Source organism: Capricornis sumatraensis, chromosome 10, assembly GCF_032405125.1.
Source record: "Capricornis sumatraensis isolate serow.1 chromosome 10, serow.2, whole genome shotgun sequence".
NCBI classification, from domain to species: Eukaryota; Metazoa; Chordata; class Mammalia; order Artiodactyla; family Bovidae; genus Capricornis; species Capricornis sumatraensis.
The window spans coordinates 21,748,965-21,766,935 of record NC_091078.1 but is presented as its reverse complement, the minus strand read 5'-3'; the positions used below and the strand labels follow the sequence as shown (position 1 = coordinate 21,766,935).

Below are 17,971 nucleotides of genomic sequence, written 5' to 3'. Positions count from 1 at the left end.
AACTTTTTGAATCTTGTGTTAAAAAAAACTAACATCATTTAATTGAAAAAAATTCTACCAATTTCCAAATCAACACAGATATCTAGCTTTAAAATCCCTAAAGGTCTCCCTAAATAATCTTATACATATTTTATCTGGGAATATAACTAAGGTTCCTATTCCAATCTAGAATGTTCTCCAGATTAGACCCTTGCCCTTACACTTGAATTTGCCCAATATGAGCTTAGTAAAAACAGAGAGTTCTGATTTTGAGTCTACCCACATCATGAATCACTGATCATCCTCAGGTTTCTTTCCTGAGGACCCAAAGTGTAAAGCAGTATCATAAAGCTGAAGTGTAGCTTAGCAAATCATAGTGTTTTCCATACTGAAAATTAAGATCCAATGTTGACAACTGATGTCAATAGTACCAGACATGTTATACTATGCTCACCTCTCTAGACTCAAAAGCCAATGTGATTTAGATAACATGAGGAATAAGCAATAAAGCATATTGGTTAAGAAGTCAGGGAACTACTTCTGCAATTCACCAGGTAAGTGAATTTAACCAATTAAACTATCTAAATCTTAGTTTTTTCCAACTGTAAAACAGGAATAATTATATTTATCTTTCAATGGCCGTGGGAGGCTTAAATAAGATGACCTAAGTCCATCATGGAGCATGGTACCTAGCACACAACAAATGTTCAATAAGTGATAGTGATAATAATGAGGGGAAGTCAGAGACATGTCCAGGCAGGAGTTGACCAAGAGATGGAATAAATGCCACAGCCACTCAGGTAGCTAGGCAGAGAAACCACTGTGGAAATCCCAAAGAATAAAGGTAGGACCAGAGGTAACATCTGGGCAGGCTTTGACACTCTTAACAGTGAAACAAGCTTCAATGTGACAGTTTCTTACACTACATTTCCTCTCATTTTATCAACTGCTTGACCAAAATAGTAATTAGTCATAAAATTTTCAAGATTCAAGCCAGCAGAATAGATATATTCTCAAGTTTCCTAATATTACTCAAATAATACCAATGAAATAATATCAAAGACACAACTTTCTATTTTTACCGTAATTAAAACTACCAGCCTCTACACAAAACTCATGTTTGGTAGCACTGAAACAAATGTTTCTAACCAATCCCCAAATACATATCAAGTTACACATACTCTAATGAAAACAAAGTCTATCTGGAAAACTTCCATAAGCTTATGTAAATGAAATCAAAGTTAGAGACATCAAGATAAGTAATAAAGTTCTTATCAAATGCATTTTGAAAAAAGTTAAAACACTTTAAATAAATTAAGAAATGTATAAACACTGGTATAATACACATGTATTTATACTCACATATATCTATATGTACATATGAAATAGTGTTTATAAGGAAGCCAATTTCCCAGAATAAAGTACATTTCAAATCTTATTTCTTTGCAAAGACAGAATAATGTTTCAGACATGATAAAGAAAAGAAAAAAAAGAAGCATTCACTATTTTCTGCATTCTGCTTACATTTAATTAAACAGAAATACAGCTAATCTCTAGAAATGAATTTATAAATATTTAGTTCTCTTTATAACTTTACTGATTTGGCATACTATTTATGCATTCGCTAAAATAAACAAGGTAATACTATTTTGAGCCAAGATAATGACAACAGAAATGCGAGAAGTTATGCATGTAAAAGATACATGTCACTCATGTCAGTAAAGTTACTGACAAATAATGGGACATTTGGAACAAGGGACAAGGAAGAGCCAAATGGACTGGCAGCGCTGACTTAAACTGGTGTTCTGCAAAACAGAATAAGGGCCATGGGAAGAAGATAGGTTGGATCCAGAGGTAATGAGCCCAATCTGAGAGACAAATATTAGAAAAACACTATTCTGAAAAAATAATGCTTGTTTCTTATTTTATATATTAACAGGTAGAAATAAACTCAGTTAAAAATTTCTTAAATTTAGAAGAAAAACAAATGAAATATAATAGGCCCTGGAATTATAAAATGAAGAAAAATATGTCTTGATAGTGATAAAGGCTAGGTCTCAAAAAATTAACTCCTTCATGAAACAAGTCTGTTTTTTTCACTGCATGCAAATTATTGAAAAACAAAACCCTGTTAGCTACAAAAAAAATTTAAGTATCAATCTTTCAACAATCCACAAACAGAATACTTGTTAGGTAAGATTGGCCTTATAAAAATGGAAGACTTCCCTTGTGATTTATAGGAATAGTGTGAGGATTCTGCTCAATGAAAATCAATAGAAATATTTATACTTACAAAAAACTCTACTCAGAAAAACACTTAACAAGCAAAAATTTCCTATATTTTGCAATTCTAGAGAAAGAAAAAAACAGCCTTTTTCTATTCCCTCTCAAAAATATGCTGTCATTTTTGTTCTGTAGAGTACTTACCGTACTTAAAATAATCTTTGCTATCCTGCAGAAAAGATGTTTAAATGGCTTATAACTAATTAGAATATGAACAATATACATTAATGTTCATATATACACATGTTTGTACAAAGACACATAGATATTATTTTGGAGTGAATACAAAATTATTAAAATGACCATTTTTATGTAATCACAAATTGGAAACTTTAAAAAGTTATTCCTTCCCCTTAAAGTTGCAAGAGTCCCATTTTAAGTAAATGGGAAAAAATACTGAATAATGAGTTACTTTTATTCATCTAACATTATAAAATTTGCATGCATGAAAGGTACATATAAGTGATACAGAGAGAGACACTGGAAAATTACCACTTAGGTAATATCATTGATGTAAAGAAGTAACTAGTTTAGTAGACTAGAAATTTTTCCTGAGGGGAATTTCCTAAATAATGGGTTAGCTACTCAACATTAGAATAACATATAATGATTTCTTAGTTCAGACTCTAGATTATATTCCTTTGTGGAGAGTTAAGTTTTCATATCCCTGGATCTCTATAAGTTATGCCTTAAGAATAATTAACTCATCTGAAAAATACTTACCTAAAGCAATGAAGAAAATCACAAGTAATTAAAAATAGGAGTTTATCAGATTAAAATTCACTGAACGAAACGGTTCTCTCAAAAAGATAAAACAAGATTCTACAGACACTTTTTTAAAAAAATATAAATTTATTTATTTTAATTGGAGGTTAATTACTTACAATATTGTATTGGTTTGCGTTCAGGATGGGGAACACATGTATACTTGAGGTGGATACAGACACTTTAAATAGAGCCCTGATCAAAAGGTCTGGGACGCAGAGCCGTCTTAGATTTATATCACCTACTGCCCTTCTTAAAACATTTCTGACTAGCTAATCGGGCACTCAAGTTTGCTGTTCATTTTCATTTTATAAAATAACATATTTGGGTCATCTTCAGGTAGGTTGACTAAGCGATTTATTTTCCAGTGGGGCAAAAGCATAAACTGGGACTGCCCTGGTGAACACTCTGTCCATAGGGGAGAGCTTGGCTGTGTGCCTCTCCTGCTTCAGCATATTAATAGAAATCAGTTAAAAATGGAGAAAGGGACCAAGACAGAGAAGATGAATAGAGCACACCCAAGTCAGACTTGAAAGGGAAAAGAAAACAAAGGGCACAAGGTCATGTGACTGCTGATTATGTGAGGAAGGGGAGGGGCTGTTGTATTTACTGACTGAGACAAGAAGGGTTTACATGGATTGTATCTGAGTCTCAGGTTATTTGTTTAGGGCCAGTGGCTAGCTTCTCCATCACTGTGCTGGGCTGGGCTGTGCTAAGTAACTTCAGTGGTGTTTGAATCTTTGTGACCCTATGGACTATAGCCCTCCAAGCTCCTCTGTCATTGGGATTCTCCAGGCAAGAATACTGAAGTGGGTTGCCATGTCCTTCTCCAGGGGATCTTCCTGACCCAGGGATCCAACCCACATCTCTTACGACATTTCTTGCATTGGCAGGAGGATTCTTTACCATGAAGGCCACCTGGAAAGCAGTCAGCCACTGTGTTTGTGTGAGTGTGTGTGTGTGTAAATAATCTCTCTCCATATGAGCATCCCTGGTGGCTCATTGGTGAAGAATCAGCCTGGAATGCAGGAGATGCAGGTTCGATCCCTAAATTGGGAAGATCCCCTGGAGAAGGAAACAGCAACCCAATCCAATATTCTTGCCAGAGGAGCCTGGTGGACTACAGTCCAAGGGTTGCAAGAGTTGGACACAACCTACCAACTGAACAACAACAAATAGGTGTAGTATATACCTGTATATATTTTATACAATAACAACTATGAAATAATTGTCTAAAACTAATGTGTCATCAAAATTTGCATTTGAACTCATAAGTAATTAGCCACAAGATTATGTTCATTTATGTACAATAAATGTATGTTCAATACTTACATGCCATATATATGTGTATGTCAATATATGTGTGTACTCCTTATAAATATACATGTGAATGTAACTAATCCTCTTAGATTTTCAAAATCAATAAGTCAACCTGGGAAAATCTACTATGATGTTATATTCACAGGTTTAGTTGTTAAATTCTACTTATTAATACAAGTGAGTATGTTATTTTCTTGATATTAAGATATGACCAGCTTTAAGAATCACTTTCAGTTTCAGAGAAAATACATGTTAGACATCCACACTGATGATAAGTACCATCCCAATTTCAGAAAGATTAAAATGTGAAAAATACACCTGGACATTTAGAAAGTATAACTAAGGAGTCAGAAGTTTTAAAATAAAACATACCCAAATAAGAAACTCTCTAAATATAATATGTGGGACTTTAAAATAAACAATGAGAGCTAATTACTTAACTGATGTGATTCAAATTAACTTGCACTCCAGATACAAGCAGCCTCTAGATATTAACTCAAGCAGGACCTTGTGTGTGTACACACACACAGAGAATAAATGTATCATGGTTTGTTATTTTTCATAAATCATCACCATAGAAATTATGAATTATTCACAGTAGAGTTAATTCCAAGTAAGCTAGGAATGATATAGTATACATAAAGCATAAGTTTCCATGACAAATAAGAACAAGCATATAAAATCCTACAGATACACGACCCATAATACATTACAGAGCATTGATTTCCCAGAGGCTAACGTTAAACTCACACACACACAATAACAGTTCTATTTTCATTCTCTCCTATAACTCAAATATATTCATGGTGCACAATTACTTTTGCATAATAGTGTATTTCAGTTATCTGGGCTATTTCATCTCTAACAATAGGAGTTCTTCCTTATTTTAAATGACCATCTTTGGAAGCATCCTATTATTTCCTATATAATCTTTCAATCACTTTGATCATTCTTTAAAGTGTATGGCATCTTTTATTCACACATCAGATAACATGTTTCAGATTTTTTAAAAAATTCACAAATAAATAGGAACGTTTCTCAGGAATGTAATTTTATGTATAGAATTGCATTTCTGTCTCCAAGGACTAAGCTCTACACATTTGAGACATTGAAATGTTCACAATAAAAAGAAATAATAATCTCAAAAGAAGCCAGTATTTTTACTTAAGAGAAAACAAGCAAATGATAGATCAACTAATTTTTACTAAAGGAAAACTAAATAAAGGTAGAAGGATACAGTAGATGGAAAGAGAAGAGGCAAAAATGGTTCTTCTGCATGGAGAAAAGGACTAAGAAAGTAAATAAAGAGCTAATGAATAAAACGTGGGCATCCCATTTTTTTTTTTTAGCTTTGGGCTCCAATCTTAGCTGAGATTAGAAATAAATTTAGTCTGATATGCTCTAACGGAAATATATTTTATCCACCACTAAACAAAAATGGAGGAAGCTGTTATCCAAGGTAATTCAACAACATGAATAAATAATTAGGATATTAAACAGAGATCAAGGCTGAAGATTCTTCAAAACTGCCGACTTTTTAGACCAATTTTTTTATCTTATTGAACAAATGGGAATAATCTCGAGACTTTGACATCTGAGTACATTTCAATCTGCCTTTTGTCCGTAACACATGTGTTTCCCTTATGCTCACAATGGTCACTCTTGTTTTTTCTTCATATTTTGAGAACGTGCTTCCTTTCATTAAGCTACAATCAGCAAGAGTCCCTTCCACACATATATATGTGTGTGTGTATATATATACACATATATGTGTATATATATATATATATATATAAAATCACTGATGCCTTCAAACTAGCATCATCCTTTGTTGCTTTTAGACCTTAATAGGAGCCATAGATTCTTTCTGGGAGTTCTCCAAACTTTAGAGTTTAGATATATGGATCAAGATACAGACATTAAAGTATCAAAGAATCCTCATGGCAAAACATATGTTAAGGAGTTACTGATCAGAGATACCTAGTCACGATATTTACCGACAGTGAGGGAGCTGTGACAGGCACAGGGGTACAAGATTATCTCCAAAATCGTGGCAGTCAGGCACTATCACTGCTATTGTCTGAAAGAGCACGAATGGGAGTACAGAAAAGATGATTTTTAAAAAAGGTATCATGAGAATAACCCTACTCTTTATTTCATAGCATGTTACAATGTTATAGCTTTTTGTAATAATATTAAGCTACAGTATCCAGATTATATATAATATATATATAATATTTATATATATATATAATGTATAAAAAAAGAAGAAGTTATTGAGTAAAAAGAGCCAGAATGACTTGCCTAGACAATTCTCTTCTGCAGTGGCTCTCAAATTGTGGTGTGTGGATTAACAGCATAGTGTCAAATGTGAACTTGTAAGAAATCCAAATTTCAGGTCCAACCCCAGACCTACTGAATTTTTTTAAAAAAGTAGGAAAGCAGAGGTTGGAGCTGAAGAAGAGGGAGGTTCTTTTTATACATAATGGACTTCCCAGGTGGCACAGTGGTAAAGAGACATAAAAGACATGAGTTCGATCCTTGAGTCAGGAAGACCCCCCTGGAGAAGGAAATGGCAACCCACTCCAGTATTCTTGTCTGGAAAATTCCACTGGACTGAAGAGCCTGGCAGGCTACAGTCCATAGTGTCACAAAGACTTGGAAATGACTAAGCAACTGAGAACTCAAAGTGTGAAAACCACTTCAATGTTCAACTGTATTCTAATACCAAATAATATTTTTTCCTAGTTTTAAAACCATAAATTTACCCCACTGAACGAAAAGCTTTTTTTTTTTTTTCCAAGAAAGCTTTTAGCATTTTCAGAATCACTCAGTTCCCTATTTATCTGAAGGTTCAAGTGAAGAACTAAGCAGCTCCTTTTCAGGCTTTAAAACGGTGGCATTGCGTTTGCTAGTATGAGATTGAGGGACATTAGTGGGACAGTGTGGGGGGTTAGTCAGATCAGCATTTCAGACTCCAAATCTTGCCCCCCAAACTGTTTGTCTTTTTATAACTGACTTTTCTCATGTCATTTTTCCCCAGATACCTTTATCAATGAATGTGTCAACTTTTCTGGCATACGACCAGCCCACAATAAGTTACTGTGGGGTGCATCATGAACTTCTCTCTCATAAGTCTTTTGAAACGAATGCACAGGAAGATACGATGGAAACACACCTAGAGACTGAGCTGGACCTGAGCACAATCACAGCAGCTGCCCGAATCACTGACCATAAACAGCCGCTGGCTTAACTGAGCCAAGTGGTAACCACGAGTTGCCACCAAACTGTGCAACCTCAAGGACAAAATGAGGAAGATTTGTTCATTGTGGACTCTAAAAACAACACAATCCCCTGTTAAAATAAACAAAAATCCAAGATTGATTTATGAAATAAAGAAGACATGAATTGTTTCAAGTCTACACTTTGTAATTAGCTAAGTTGTGCAGTATTTTTTTGACTTAAAAAGAGTATGACCTGAAAAAAAATCTTTTTTTTTCCTCAAAATTCATCCTACCTATCTGTAAAAACTGTACAGAGCTAATGTATTTTTCATATTGTAAAGTTTCAATTACAGAAACAATTGGTATGTACAGTACCATAATTTAATTACATTTTACTTTACAAACTTTACATATTTCAGTTTCTAAAATTTTAAATTAACAAACATTATTTCTTGTGTTATTCAGAGTTACTCAGTTTTGTAGGGACTGTTTTGTTACTGCTTTTGTGCCCAGAAATCTTGACTCTAAAATTCTGTGCTGTGCAAAACATGCACGATTTTTATCATGCTTACTGCGTAGAATTTTATCTACTTGTTCCAGAAATAATACATTAACCAAAAAGGGTTTAATTGTTAAGACTTGTAAGAAGTTCTTCAATTACATAGACAGGTTTTTCGTATAAATGAAAAAAAAAATCAAAGATTTTTTTAACACTTCTCAGATTAACTGTTGCCTTGAATTACAGCCTAGTTTCTAGCAGTGAAATGTAATGATAAAGAGGGATATTTTTAACAATATATTTCCGAATGAATGACTCATTATTTCATTCTTTTGAGTAACCCATTGTTAAGGGTGTGGGGGGGAGCATGGACAAGACATCACTGGAAACAAAGGCCGTAACCACAGCAACAGATTTTGATACACTTAAAAGGTACAGTTGCCAGGGACAAAGAAAAACTTGTTAACATCTCATTATTTTAGGCCAAGGTGGGAGGATAAAGCATAATAATTGAACAGTAGAAATTTTTCTCTTAATTAACCTTAAGTGGTTTACCTAAAAATAACCATCAGTCTGGGCAAAATGTGCCTGGTTTTTAAAACAATTTCTCCTTTAGAATGGTGAGGCTACATTTTAGGATCATCTCAAAGGGATGAAAATTTTCACTTTGTGTGAAAATATATATGAAAATTTTCACTTTGTGTGCTACATCAATTTTCTCCTGGGGGAGAACTCTAAATATTTACAGCTCATTCAATATAAACAAGAGCCATTGTGAAGAACTTTATCACTGAAGTAGACTGTAAACATCCTTAAAATATTCTGTACTGTTTATATTGTTATTTTATAATGAGTTTCACATCCAAATTATCTGAAAAATGACCAGAGTAATTTGAAACCACCCTGGATCCTATATTGATTATCTGATTGTATTATAAAGCTAATTCAATCAAATTATGAAAACTTGACTTTTCAGAGGCTGAAATAATCAACTTGTTTCTGTCCTTTGCTTGACACAGGTTACTGTTTGAAAATATTGTCATTTTATCTATGGTATTCATACATTCTTTTGTGTTTTGTGAAACATATAAGTTTCAATTGCTGATCCACTAGGAGAAGTGCATTTTTATGTTGCCATGTTTAATTTATGACATCAAAAATAGGTTGAGACTATATCTAAAAGGGATAAGACAGTCAAAATAATGAAGAAAATAATTTGTGAAAATTGATGTCAAATATTTAATTTTGTATTTCTTCCAAAGAAATTCAAATTTGTAGTTTTATGCAGGTTTATCATTGCAAATTTAAGAGCAGCTTCAAGAAGAATGAATTTAAATAATGAAGAGCAAATTTTTGTTGAAAATATAGTCAGAAGAAAAAAAAACAAAGTGTTGGAAGAGCAAACTTACTAATTTAAATGAAACTAAATGTCACAGTACTTGTATCAACTACTTTGCATTCCAGATTTTGTAATATATTTTGCATAAATTATTTGCTATTCAAAAATTTTTGTAATTTTCAGTTTAATTTTAATCTCGATTTTTTCCGATTTCTAATTTTCTTGTAATTTATTACTGTCAGAATATTCTTAATCCTCTATACTGGGATTTTGCTTTGCAGTTAGCAAATCTATAGAGGATTAATTATGAATCTATTATGTGTGGATCTGAAATCAGATACAAAATTTTATTTATTATGTAAACCAAAATGTCATCTTCAAATTTTTCTCATTAGAAGTTGTCCTTGCAAAGATTCAAATATCTTTTAATTTGTGTAAATGAGCACTTTATATATCTTTCCAGACATTTTCAAATTGACAAATCATTTTTAGAAATTTTAAGTTTCCAGGGAGCCTCACAAATATATGCCCTTTATTTCCTGAACCAAACCACTTTCTTTTTTAGGCATTTTAAGTTCATCTAAAGTGAACCACTAGAAATAGAAGCATACACCTTGGAACCATAGCTCTGTGTATCTGAGGACTTACTATAAGCTACATACAGTAAGAGCCAAGTAAACTTAGAATTTTTGTTTTCCTCATATTTGAAATTAAACCCAATGGACCTTTAACAGGGGGGAAAAAAAAAGTGCTGGGTTACTTGTTTGCTTAATTTTTATTCTACCATACCCAGGGGTGTGGGTGCTGGGGGAAAATGAAAACCTGCTAACGGAGATTGTATCTGGAATATTTACATTTGCAATTTATATATTTGTGTCTAAAATCTTATTTCTAACTTATCTTTTTCACGATTCAATAATCTCCTATTTCTTCTTTCTAACCACTCCATGTCTCCCTACTTACTATTCATTTATTTAAACAACTGAAATGCTTCTGTATTTGGAGTTGAGAAATGCAGTTTAGCCCAGTGTGGTTACAGTAACAGCAATGGCTGCAAACAAATTTATGCAGTGTTTTGAGGTTTACAAACCACATTTCACATTATGTCTTTATAATCAATGAAGACACATTAATCTCAAAGAAGTTGAAACTTGCCTAAGAACATAGGGCTAACAATTGATGGAACTGACCTACTCTCAAAATTCAGACCATATCCTATTAGACTTTCCGCTAATCTAAAAGCCTTCCCTCTCTAATTAGGGCCAGAGAATTTCCAGATAGTAAACAGAATTTTTAAAAATGTTTGATATGTTGTTTAGTCATCCCTAATTTAAATCAGTTCCTCTATCTGTATAACATATGAGCTAAATGGACTCTCTGTATGCTACACTGGGCTCTCACATTAAAACTCTATTCAGAAAGTATAACAAGTCATCAGTTTCTTAACAAATCATATCGTTTGTAAGTGTGTAGAATTTTTGCTTCTGGGAATTAGATGTATACAGGCCCCAAGGTACAGAATAAAATTGAGAAGCACAAGGTAAAAGATAAAGATCAAAACTGAGATTTTGTGTATAGTTATAAGGGGCTTCCCAGGTGGCTCAGAGGTTAAAGCATCTGCCTCCAATGCAGGAGACCCAGGTTCAATCCCTGGGTTAGGAAGATCCCCTGGAGAACGAAATGGTAACCCACTCCAGTGAGAATCCCATGGACGGAGAGACAGATTCAGTGTGTAAGGTTGAATATACGTTTAGCACATGTTCAATTAAACTCAGGTTCAATTCAGAGCTAATTGGGAAAACCTTTATAATTTTCTTTTTTCCTTTTTTGTTTCAGCAAAAAATAATTATTGAACCACGAATTCTTATACCTAGAGGGAATAAAGAATAATTTTCTCTATTCTCCTGCCAACAAAAATAAAAAGCAATTCATCCCAACTGATGTACAAATGATAAAACATACACTAATAAGTAAATCATATTCTTGATCAGTTCATTTTTATCATCTCTATCTCTATTTCCAAAACCATAAAATCAGACATATTTTAATATGAAATTATATTTTTAGAAGAAAAGAAAACTTGCCCAAATTTAACATTTAAGAGAAACAGCATAATCCTGACTTGATATCAGATCAGCATGACTCCACAAACTGCTTAGAAATAGCAAAATCTTTTTTGCAAAAATATTTTCTAAAATAAAATCACTGTATATGACATTAAAAATATATATTTGTTTTTCTCTATTCCTTACTGGAAGACAGATATCATCGGTCATACTAAACATTAAAAATAAGTAAAGAAACAGAAAGCATGAAAGCAGGTACCTGATGTGAATGATTTGTAAACTGGAAAAAAGAAAAATCTGATGTAGAGTTTCTAACTGGTAGACAGTAGCACGTGAAGGGAAAAGTAACAGGACCAGCAGATATTCAACCTCAGGAAAGAAGATGAGAAATCTCTAAAGTAGATACTATAACATCTTACACTGGTACAGCTCTTAACTATTTATTACTCTGGGTAAAAATATAATAATTTCATAATACATAAAAAATCCCAAGGTCCAGATGAGTGGATTATAGAATAAGAAATCGAGAACAGTTGGTCTTGCAGTAAGAAAGAGCCTCCAACAACATTTTTACCTTCAACTCACCACTGCTGCTGCTGCTGCTAAGTCGCTTCAGTCGTGTCTGACTCTGTGCGACCCCATAGACGGCAGCCCACCAGGCTCCCCTGTCCCTGGGATTCTCCAGGCAGGAACACTGGAGTGGGTTGCCATTTCCTCCTCCAATGCATGACAGTGAAAAGTGAAAGTGAAGTTGCTCAGTCGTGTCCGACTCTTATGACCCCATGGACTGCAGCCCACCAGGCTTCTCCGTCCATGGGATTTTCCAGGCAAGAGTGCTGGAGTGGGGTGCCATTGCCTTTTCCATCAACTCACCACCCACAGCTGTCCCTAACTACAGAGGTACCAAGGGCAGGGGTTCCAGGCTTTCAAAACTCTTCATCTTACTGTGCTAAATTGCTTCAGTTGTTTCTGACTCCCTGTGACTCCATGGACCATAGCCTGCCAGACTCCACTGACCATGGGATTCTCCAGGCACAGATACAGGAGCGGGTTGCCATTTCCTCCTCCAGGGGATCTTCCCAATTCAGGGATGGAACCTGAGTCTCTTATGTCTCCTGCACTGGCAGGCAGATTCTTTACCACTAGTGACATCTGGGAAGCCCTTCATTTTACTATTAACTCTAATAGAGAAGAAATATCTGAAAAATTTAAATATATATATATATATATCGAATGGTGATGGGTTATTTGTAAAGATCTCTCATGACTTACATCATGATTTTATTATGAGATAGGAGGCTGCTTCTATGTAACATTTTTAAGTTAGGGTTAAAATCAATGTTTGAAAAAGTCCACAGTTGATTAGTTACCTTTCTAATAAGGACAGTGAGCTTAAAGCAACAGAGTGCCTCAGTCATCTAGGACTTAGAGAACTCTTGAATTCCTTCCTCCTCTCTCCCAAATATTTATATTCTTTGTTTTATAAGATATCTGTCTTCCCAACAAAGTGAAATTTTATTTTGTATAAATCAAATAATAATTCAAATATATCAAATGACTATGTGAAAAATTATCCTTGAAGTAAAGTGTTCTTGCTTTCTAATCTGAAACACCACTCAGTAATTCAGTTCTTTTAAATTGATTTCAAATATCTCGTGTGAGTTACACAGCACACTTGTACTGCATGGCCTTAAAGGTTCTATAATGCAGTCTTGGCCTCAGACTGAATAAAATAAAGGACTATCTCTAGTTTTGAGCAGGTCTATAGACACTGAAGAGTGATTATTGTCAGTCATTTTCATTTGCTGAGTTTAATTGTCTGGACTAAATTGAAAAACAATTTTCCTTGGTGGCTCATTGGTAAAGAACTTGCCTACCAATGCAGGAAATGCAGGTTCAATCCCTGGGTCAGGAAGATACCCTGGCGAAAGAAATGGCAACCCACTCCAGTATTCTTGCCTGGGAAAATCCCATGTACTGGCGGGCTGCAGTCCATGGGGTCACAAATGGTTGGATACAACTGACCAATTAAAACAGCAATATGAAAAACAGTATTTAAATAATATGAATGGGTAAAGGTGACAGCTATATATTTTTTTCTATTTGTTAATTTAAACTTGTTTTGTATTCATTAGTTTAAACATAGCCTCAAAGTTACTATTAATAGAACAAAATGAGCCCAAATCCCCTGGATCTATACTAGATTTACTGAATCAGAATCTCTGGAGTTAATCTCTTAGTCATGTCAAATTTTGCAAAATATTATTCAGATGAACTTACTTTTACTAAATCATTCAGTTACTTTTTATTCTAGTCTAAAATTATCCTCGTAATTTCCTATTCCAATGTGAATCCAGTTTGCTAAGCCTGCCGAACATTTTTCTTGATTAGAAGAATGCACAACAAAGGACAACTATATACAAAATGGTCAGATTGTTTCCTGACAAACTGTGTTATTTATAGATTTTTGTTCCCCACTAGCTCTTTCAACAGAAATATCAGAAAACCATCCTAAATTAGTTGGGTTATTCACTTAAATGATTTACTTTCATGGATAATAATCTAACAGTTGAAAAACTGGAGTTGAGGAGACAGGAAAGACTTAATTTATGATGTAATAGGCGTTGTGCTGTCCTTATATCATTCTCAAACTAACTTAGGAAATAGATACAACCACTATTTTTTTTTTTAAAGAAAACTAAGAATCAGCTCCTACTACCCAATAACACATTTTCAAATGTTAAACAAAGACTATAATCAATATAATTATGCTCAGATATTTTAATAAGGGGTGTAGAAATGAGGAAAAGAACATGCTTTTCTATTCCTAAACAGAAAAATTACATAAGCTATTTCACACTGTGTAGAGATTTCCTTCAGTACCCCAAGTCTGCAACTTAATGGAAAGAAATACCCATTATTTTCTTGAAGTTTTATACACTGTTTCCTAAAAAGGATAAACATTTGAAAGAAGTTCCTCAAAAAATATGTACTCTTAAATACTCATATTGTATTTTCATTTCCAATCTTCCTAGCTATATTATAAACTTGAAACAAAAATATGATCAGTAAATATTCACAATACAAACTTCAGTTAGTCAAAGATGGAGGGAATGTTGGCAAATGAAGCAAAATTTGTATAGATGAACAGTCAGTAAAGTACTCAGTGCAAATGACAATGTCAAAAACAGACCAATCATGGTTAACTGGCAATTTCACACGTGGGTTGCAGAATATTCCCTGTGGTAAGTTTATGTAGGGATATTTTTTTGTAGAAGCATCATTACTTACAGAAATGTTTTCATCATTACATACAGGTGGCCAAATAAAACTTTTATTTTTAAACTCACATCTTCAAATAAAACTTCCTCAGTCTCAGCTATTAGCAAACAATTATTAAATAGTGTCTTGATTCCATTAATGTCTCTAGGAGCTTTTTATTAAACCACTGGACTAACAATCTCTTCTGTTTCTCCCTAAACTTGTACAAGGCCAAAGTTATATAATTGGGAAGATGCATTATCATTTTATTTTCTCACACTACCTGAACATGTAGCAGCCATGTTAAAATTTTTTTTTTCTTTTCTGCTCCATGTGGGATTCAAGAGCCAGTAAAATACTCTTATAAGTCACAATTCTACTAAAAATTGCCACTACTACAACTGTGATAAGACTATGCTTAAATTTAAAACAATTAATAAATACAGCTAAGAAAGAAGCTTAAGCATCCTAAATCTAATATCATTATATCTGTTCATCCTGGCATACAGAAATTACATCTGAAACATCTAAAGTAATTCTGATTTGAGAAAATAAAGATGTTCCTTGTTTCTGGGTTGAAGACATGATAAAGTACAATGAAGAGGACAAAAACATTACACATATTGAGAGGTAAGTAAAAGAAATGTTATTCATCCTCATTAGATAACCTTCCAGTTAGTTCTAAAAATTGACTAGTAATTAAAATTTACAATAACATTTATGCCATCAAATGTCAATATGTAAAAAGCAATATGGATATTAGGGACATAAAAGCAAACATGTTTGTGATAACAATGTGTATCAAATAGACAGAATTAGTTCTACCAGAAGAGAGAATCCTAAGGATAAAAAATACTTTGAAACTATCACCATTACTTCTCCAGAGAAAACTGATAAATCAGAATAAAAGATTCAAACTAAATACCAAATGCTCTTTTCAAGATCAATTTTGAAATAGTCCAAATAAAAGCCTCAAACTGTTGCTTTCAAGTGTAAGTAATTACATTAATTCATATATACCTAGTCAAGTCAAATTCTGATGTTGAGAAATGAATTGTTTTAAATATCCTTCATCTGTTCTTACTGTTTTACATCAACGATATAGTTGCTTTCAGTTACAGATCTATAAATACAATGCCCCAAACAGTCTGATGAAAATGTGAAAGATTAGATCCACCCGATCATTTGACTCCACTATAAAGCAATTATTAGAATAGCATGTCCACCACAGTAGAGCTGGAAATATGTTTCAAATTCCTCTCTAGCTTTTCTTGATGAAGACACTTGTAATATACATTATCTATAGGTCTTATTTTACATTCATTTATAAAAGAAGGAAATTATTGCCCTGAGACAAGACCCTAGAGACCAATTTTAGCTCTAGTCTGACTATACTTATGTAAAAGAGATCGTGGGGAAGACACTGAATATCTCTGAATTCTTGCCATCTGGAGAAAAAGTTGAGATCTTTGTAAAGTCAACAATTTTTCATGTTTGGGTCTGATTAAATCTTAAGTTTAGTACACTGAACATTCTTCAGAAGTCTTCACAAGTTCCTCTTTAACAAACTTCAAATTTGAGTTTCTTGGACCAATGTTGGATTTTAGTCATGGATATTTCACAATGAACCCTTGTCATACTTCATCGTTTTGTGGAAGAATAACATAAGGTCGGGGTAGTAGCCCTTAATAATGTTTTCCTTGCCTTTGATTCCAATTATGTGATGAAAATGTGTGAACGCAATGTGACAGCTTGGTATGACCATACGTGAAAGTCTCTCATTTATGTTTGACTCTTTGCAACCCCATGGACTATAGCCATCAAGTCTCCTCTGTACCATGAAGGGATCGGTAGAGGAGTCTTCTAACAGATAAGCACTTTAAGTAACAAAAATAAACTTGTAGTTTGGGTCACTTCTTTTAAACTTAATAATCAAATATAGATTTCAGGTAAGTGTAAGCCTTTAAGCTACTGAGTCTATAAATATAATTCTCTATAGTGATGACATGGTCTTACTGTCATATACGTTCACTTACTGAGGACAGACAATTGACATGCTCTATAACTTCTACCAGAAGGAAGTTCTATATAATCTCCAGAAATAATAATTTAATACTAAGCACTTTAAGACAAAATGATAATAATTAACAATGAGAGCTTCTCAGATGGCTCAGTGGTAAAGAATCCACCTACAATGCAGGAGAAGCAGGTTGGAACCCTGGGTCAGGAAGATCCCCTGGAGACAGAAATGGCAACCCACACAAGTATTCTTGCCTGGGAAATCCCACGGACAGATGAGCCTAGCAGGCTACCATGCCTGGGGTCACAAAGAGTCGGACATGACCTAGCAACTAAAAAACAGCACTTAATGAATGTTTAATTTTCTAAACATTGTGTTTGAATTAAATCATCTAATACTCATTAATATGGTTAATTGTTGTTTAGTTCCTAAGCCATACCTGTTTTGCAACCTCATGGATTATAGCCCACCAGGCTCCTCTGTCCATAGGATTTCCCAGGCAAGAACACTGGAGTGGGTTGCCATTTCCTTCTCCAACTATGATTAAACAATAACTGTAGAAGTAAATACTATTACTAGCCCTTAAAAAGATAAGGAAAATGATGCTCAAAGTGATTATGTAACATACTTCTATTAAACTGCGGAACAAGAATTCAAATTCAAATGATATATAGACAAACTGACCCCTACTAACTGCCCATTTAAAGTTGGCTTCGTAAGTGAAACACTTAATGTCTATTCACTTAAGGCTACGACTGAAGTCACTGATATAATGATGTGTTTATTATCCATTTATCCATATTATCCAGGCACCTAATACATGCCTACCGGAAAGCAGGAATCTTTGAGAGAGATAAAAGGTATATGATACAGTCCCTATTCTCAAGGAGTTTATGGACTGAGCCATAAAAGACATTCACATAAGAAAAAAAAAAAAAATCCAAGCTAACTCGAGTATCTGCCATTGCACACAATGATGTGCAGGTGAAATCAAAGTTAAGAGCTGTTGAGTATAATTCTGGGCAAAAGTGAGAACTAAAGACTAGAAGACTAACAGTATTCAGCTGGGTAAAATGAAAAAAAAAAGAGGAGAGTGAAGAAAGAACATTATGTTTTTATTTATGTAGGCTTGTTATCCCAATAGTAATGTTAGAGTTGTACTTCTCTGGCATAGAAACGGATATAGAAACACAAAGCTCGGGTTTTTCCTGATTG

At 33.8% G+C, this 17,971-nt stretch overlaps 2 protein-coding genes and 1 non-coding gene across 3 annotated transcripts in view; 2 read left to right on the top strand and 1 right to left on the bottom strand.

Moving 5' to 3' along the window:
- LRRTM3 (leucine rich repeat transmembrane neuronal 3) overlaps positions 1-7,600 on the top strand; it is a 195,285-nt gene extending 187,685 nt beyond the window's left edge. Inside the window, exon 3 of the mRNA XM_068982259.1 lies at positions 7,391-7,600. Within this exon, the coding sequence (XP_068838360.1) occupies positions 7,391-7,600 (210 nt within the window). The remainder of the gene's footprint in view (positions 1-7,390) is intronic.
- Positions 1-17,971, bottom strand: part of CTNNA3 (catenin alpha 3) — a 1,791,870-nt gene that overhangs the window by 1,247,070 nt on the left and 526,829 nt on the right. The gene's annotated exons all lie outside the window — the stretch shown is intronic.
- TRNAW-CCA (transfer RNA tryptophan (anticodon CCA)) lies at positions 11,000-11,071 on the top strand. Its single transcript has one exon. It is a non-coding gene; the product is annotated as a tRNA-Trp (tRNA).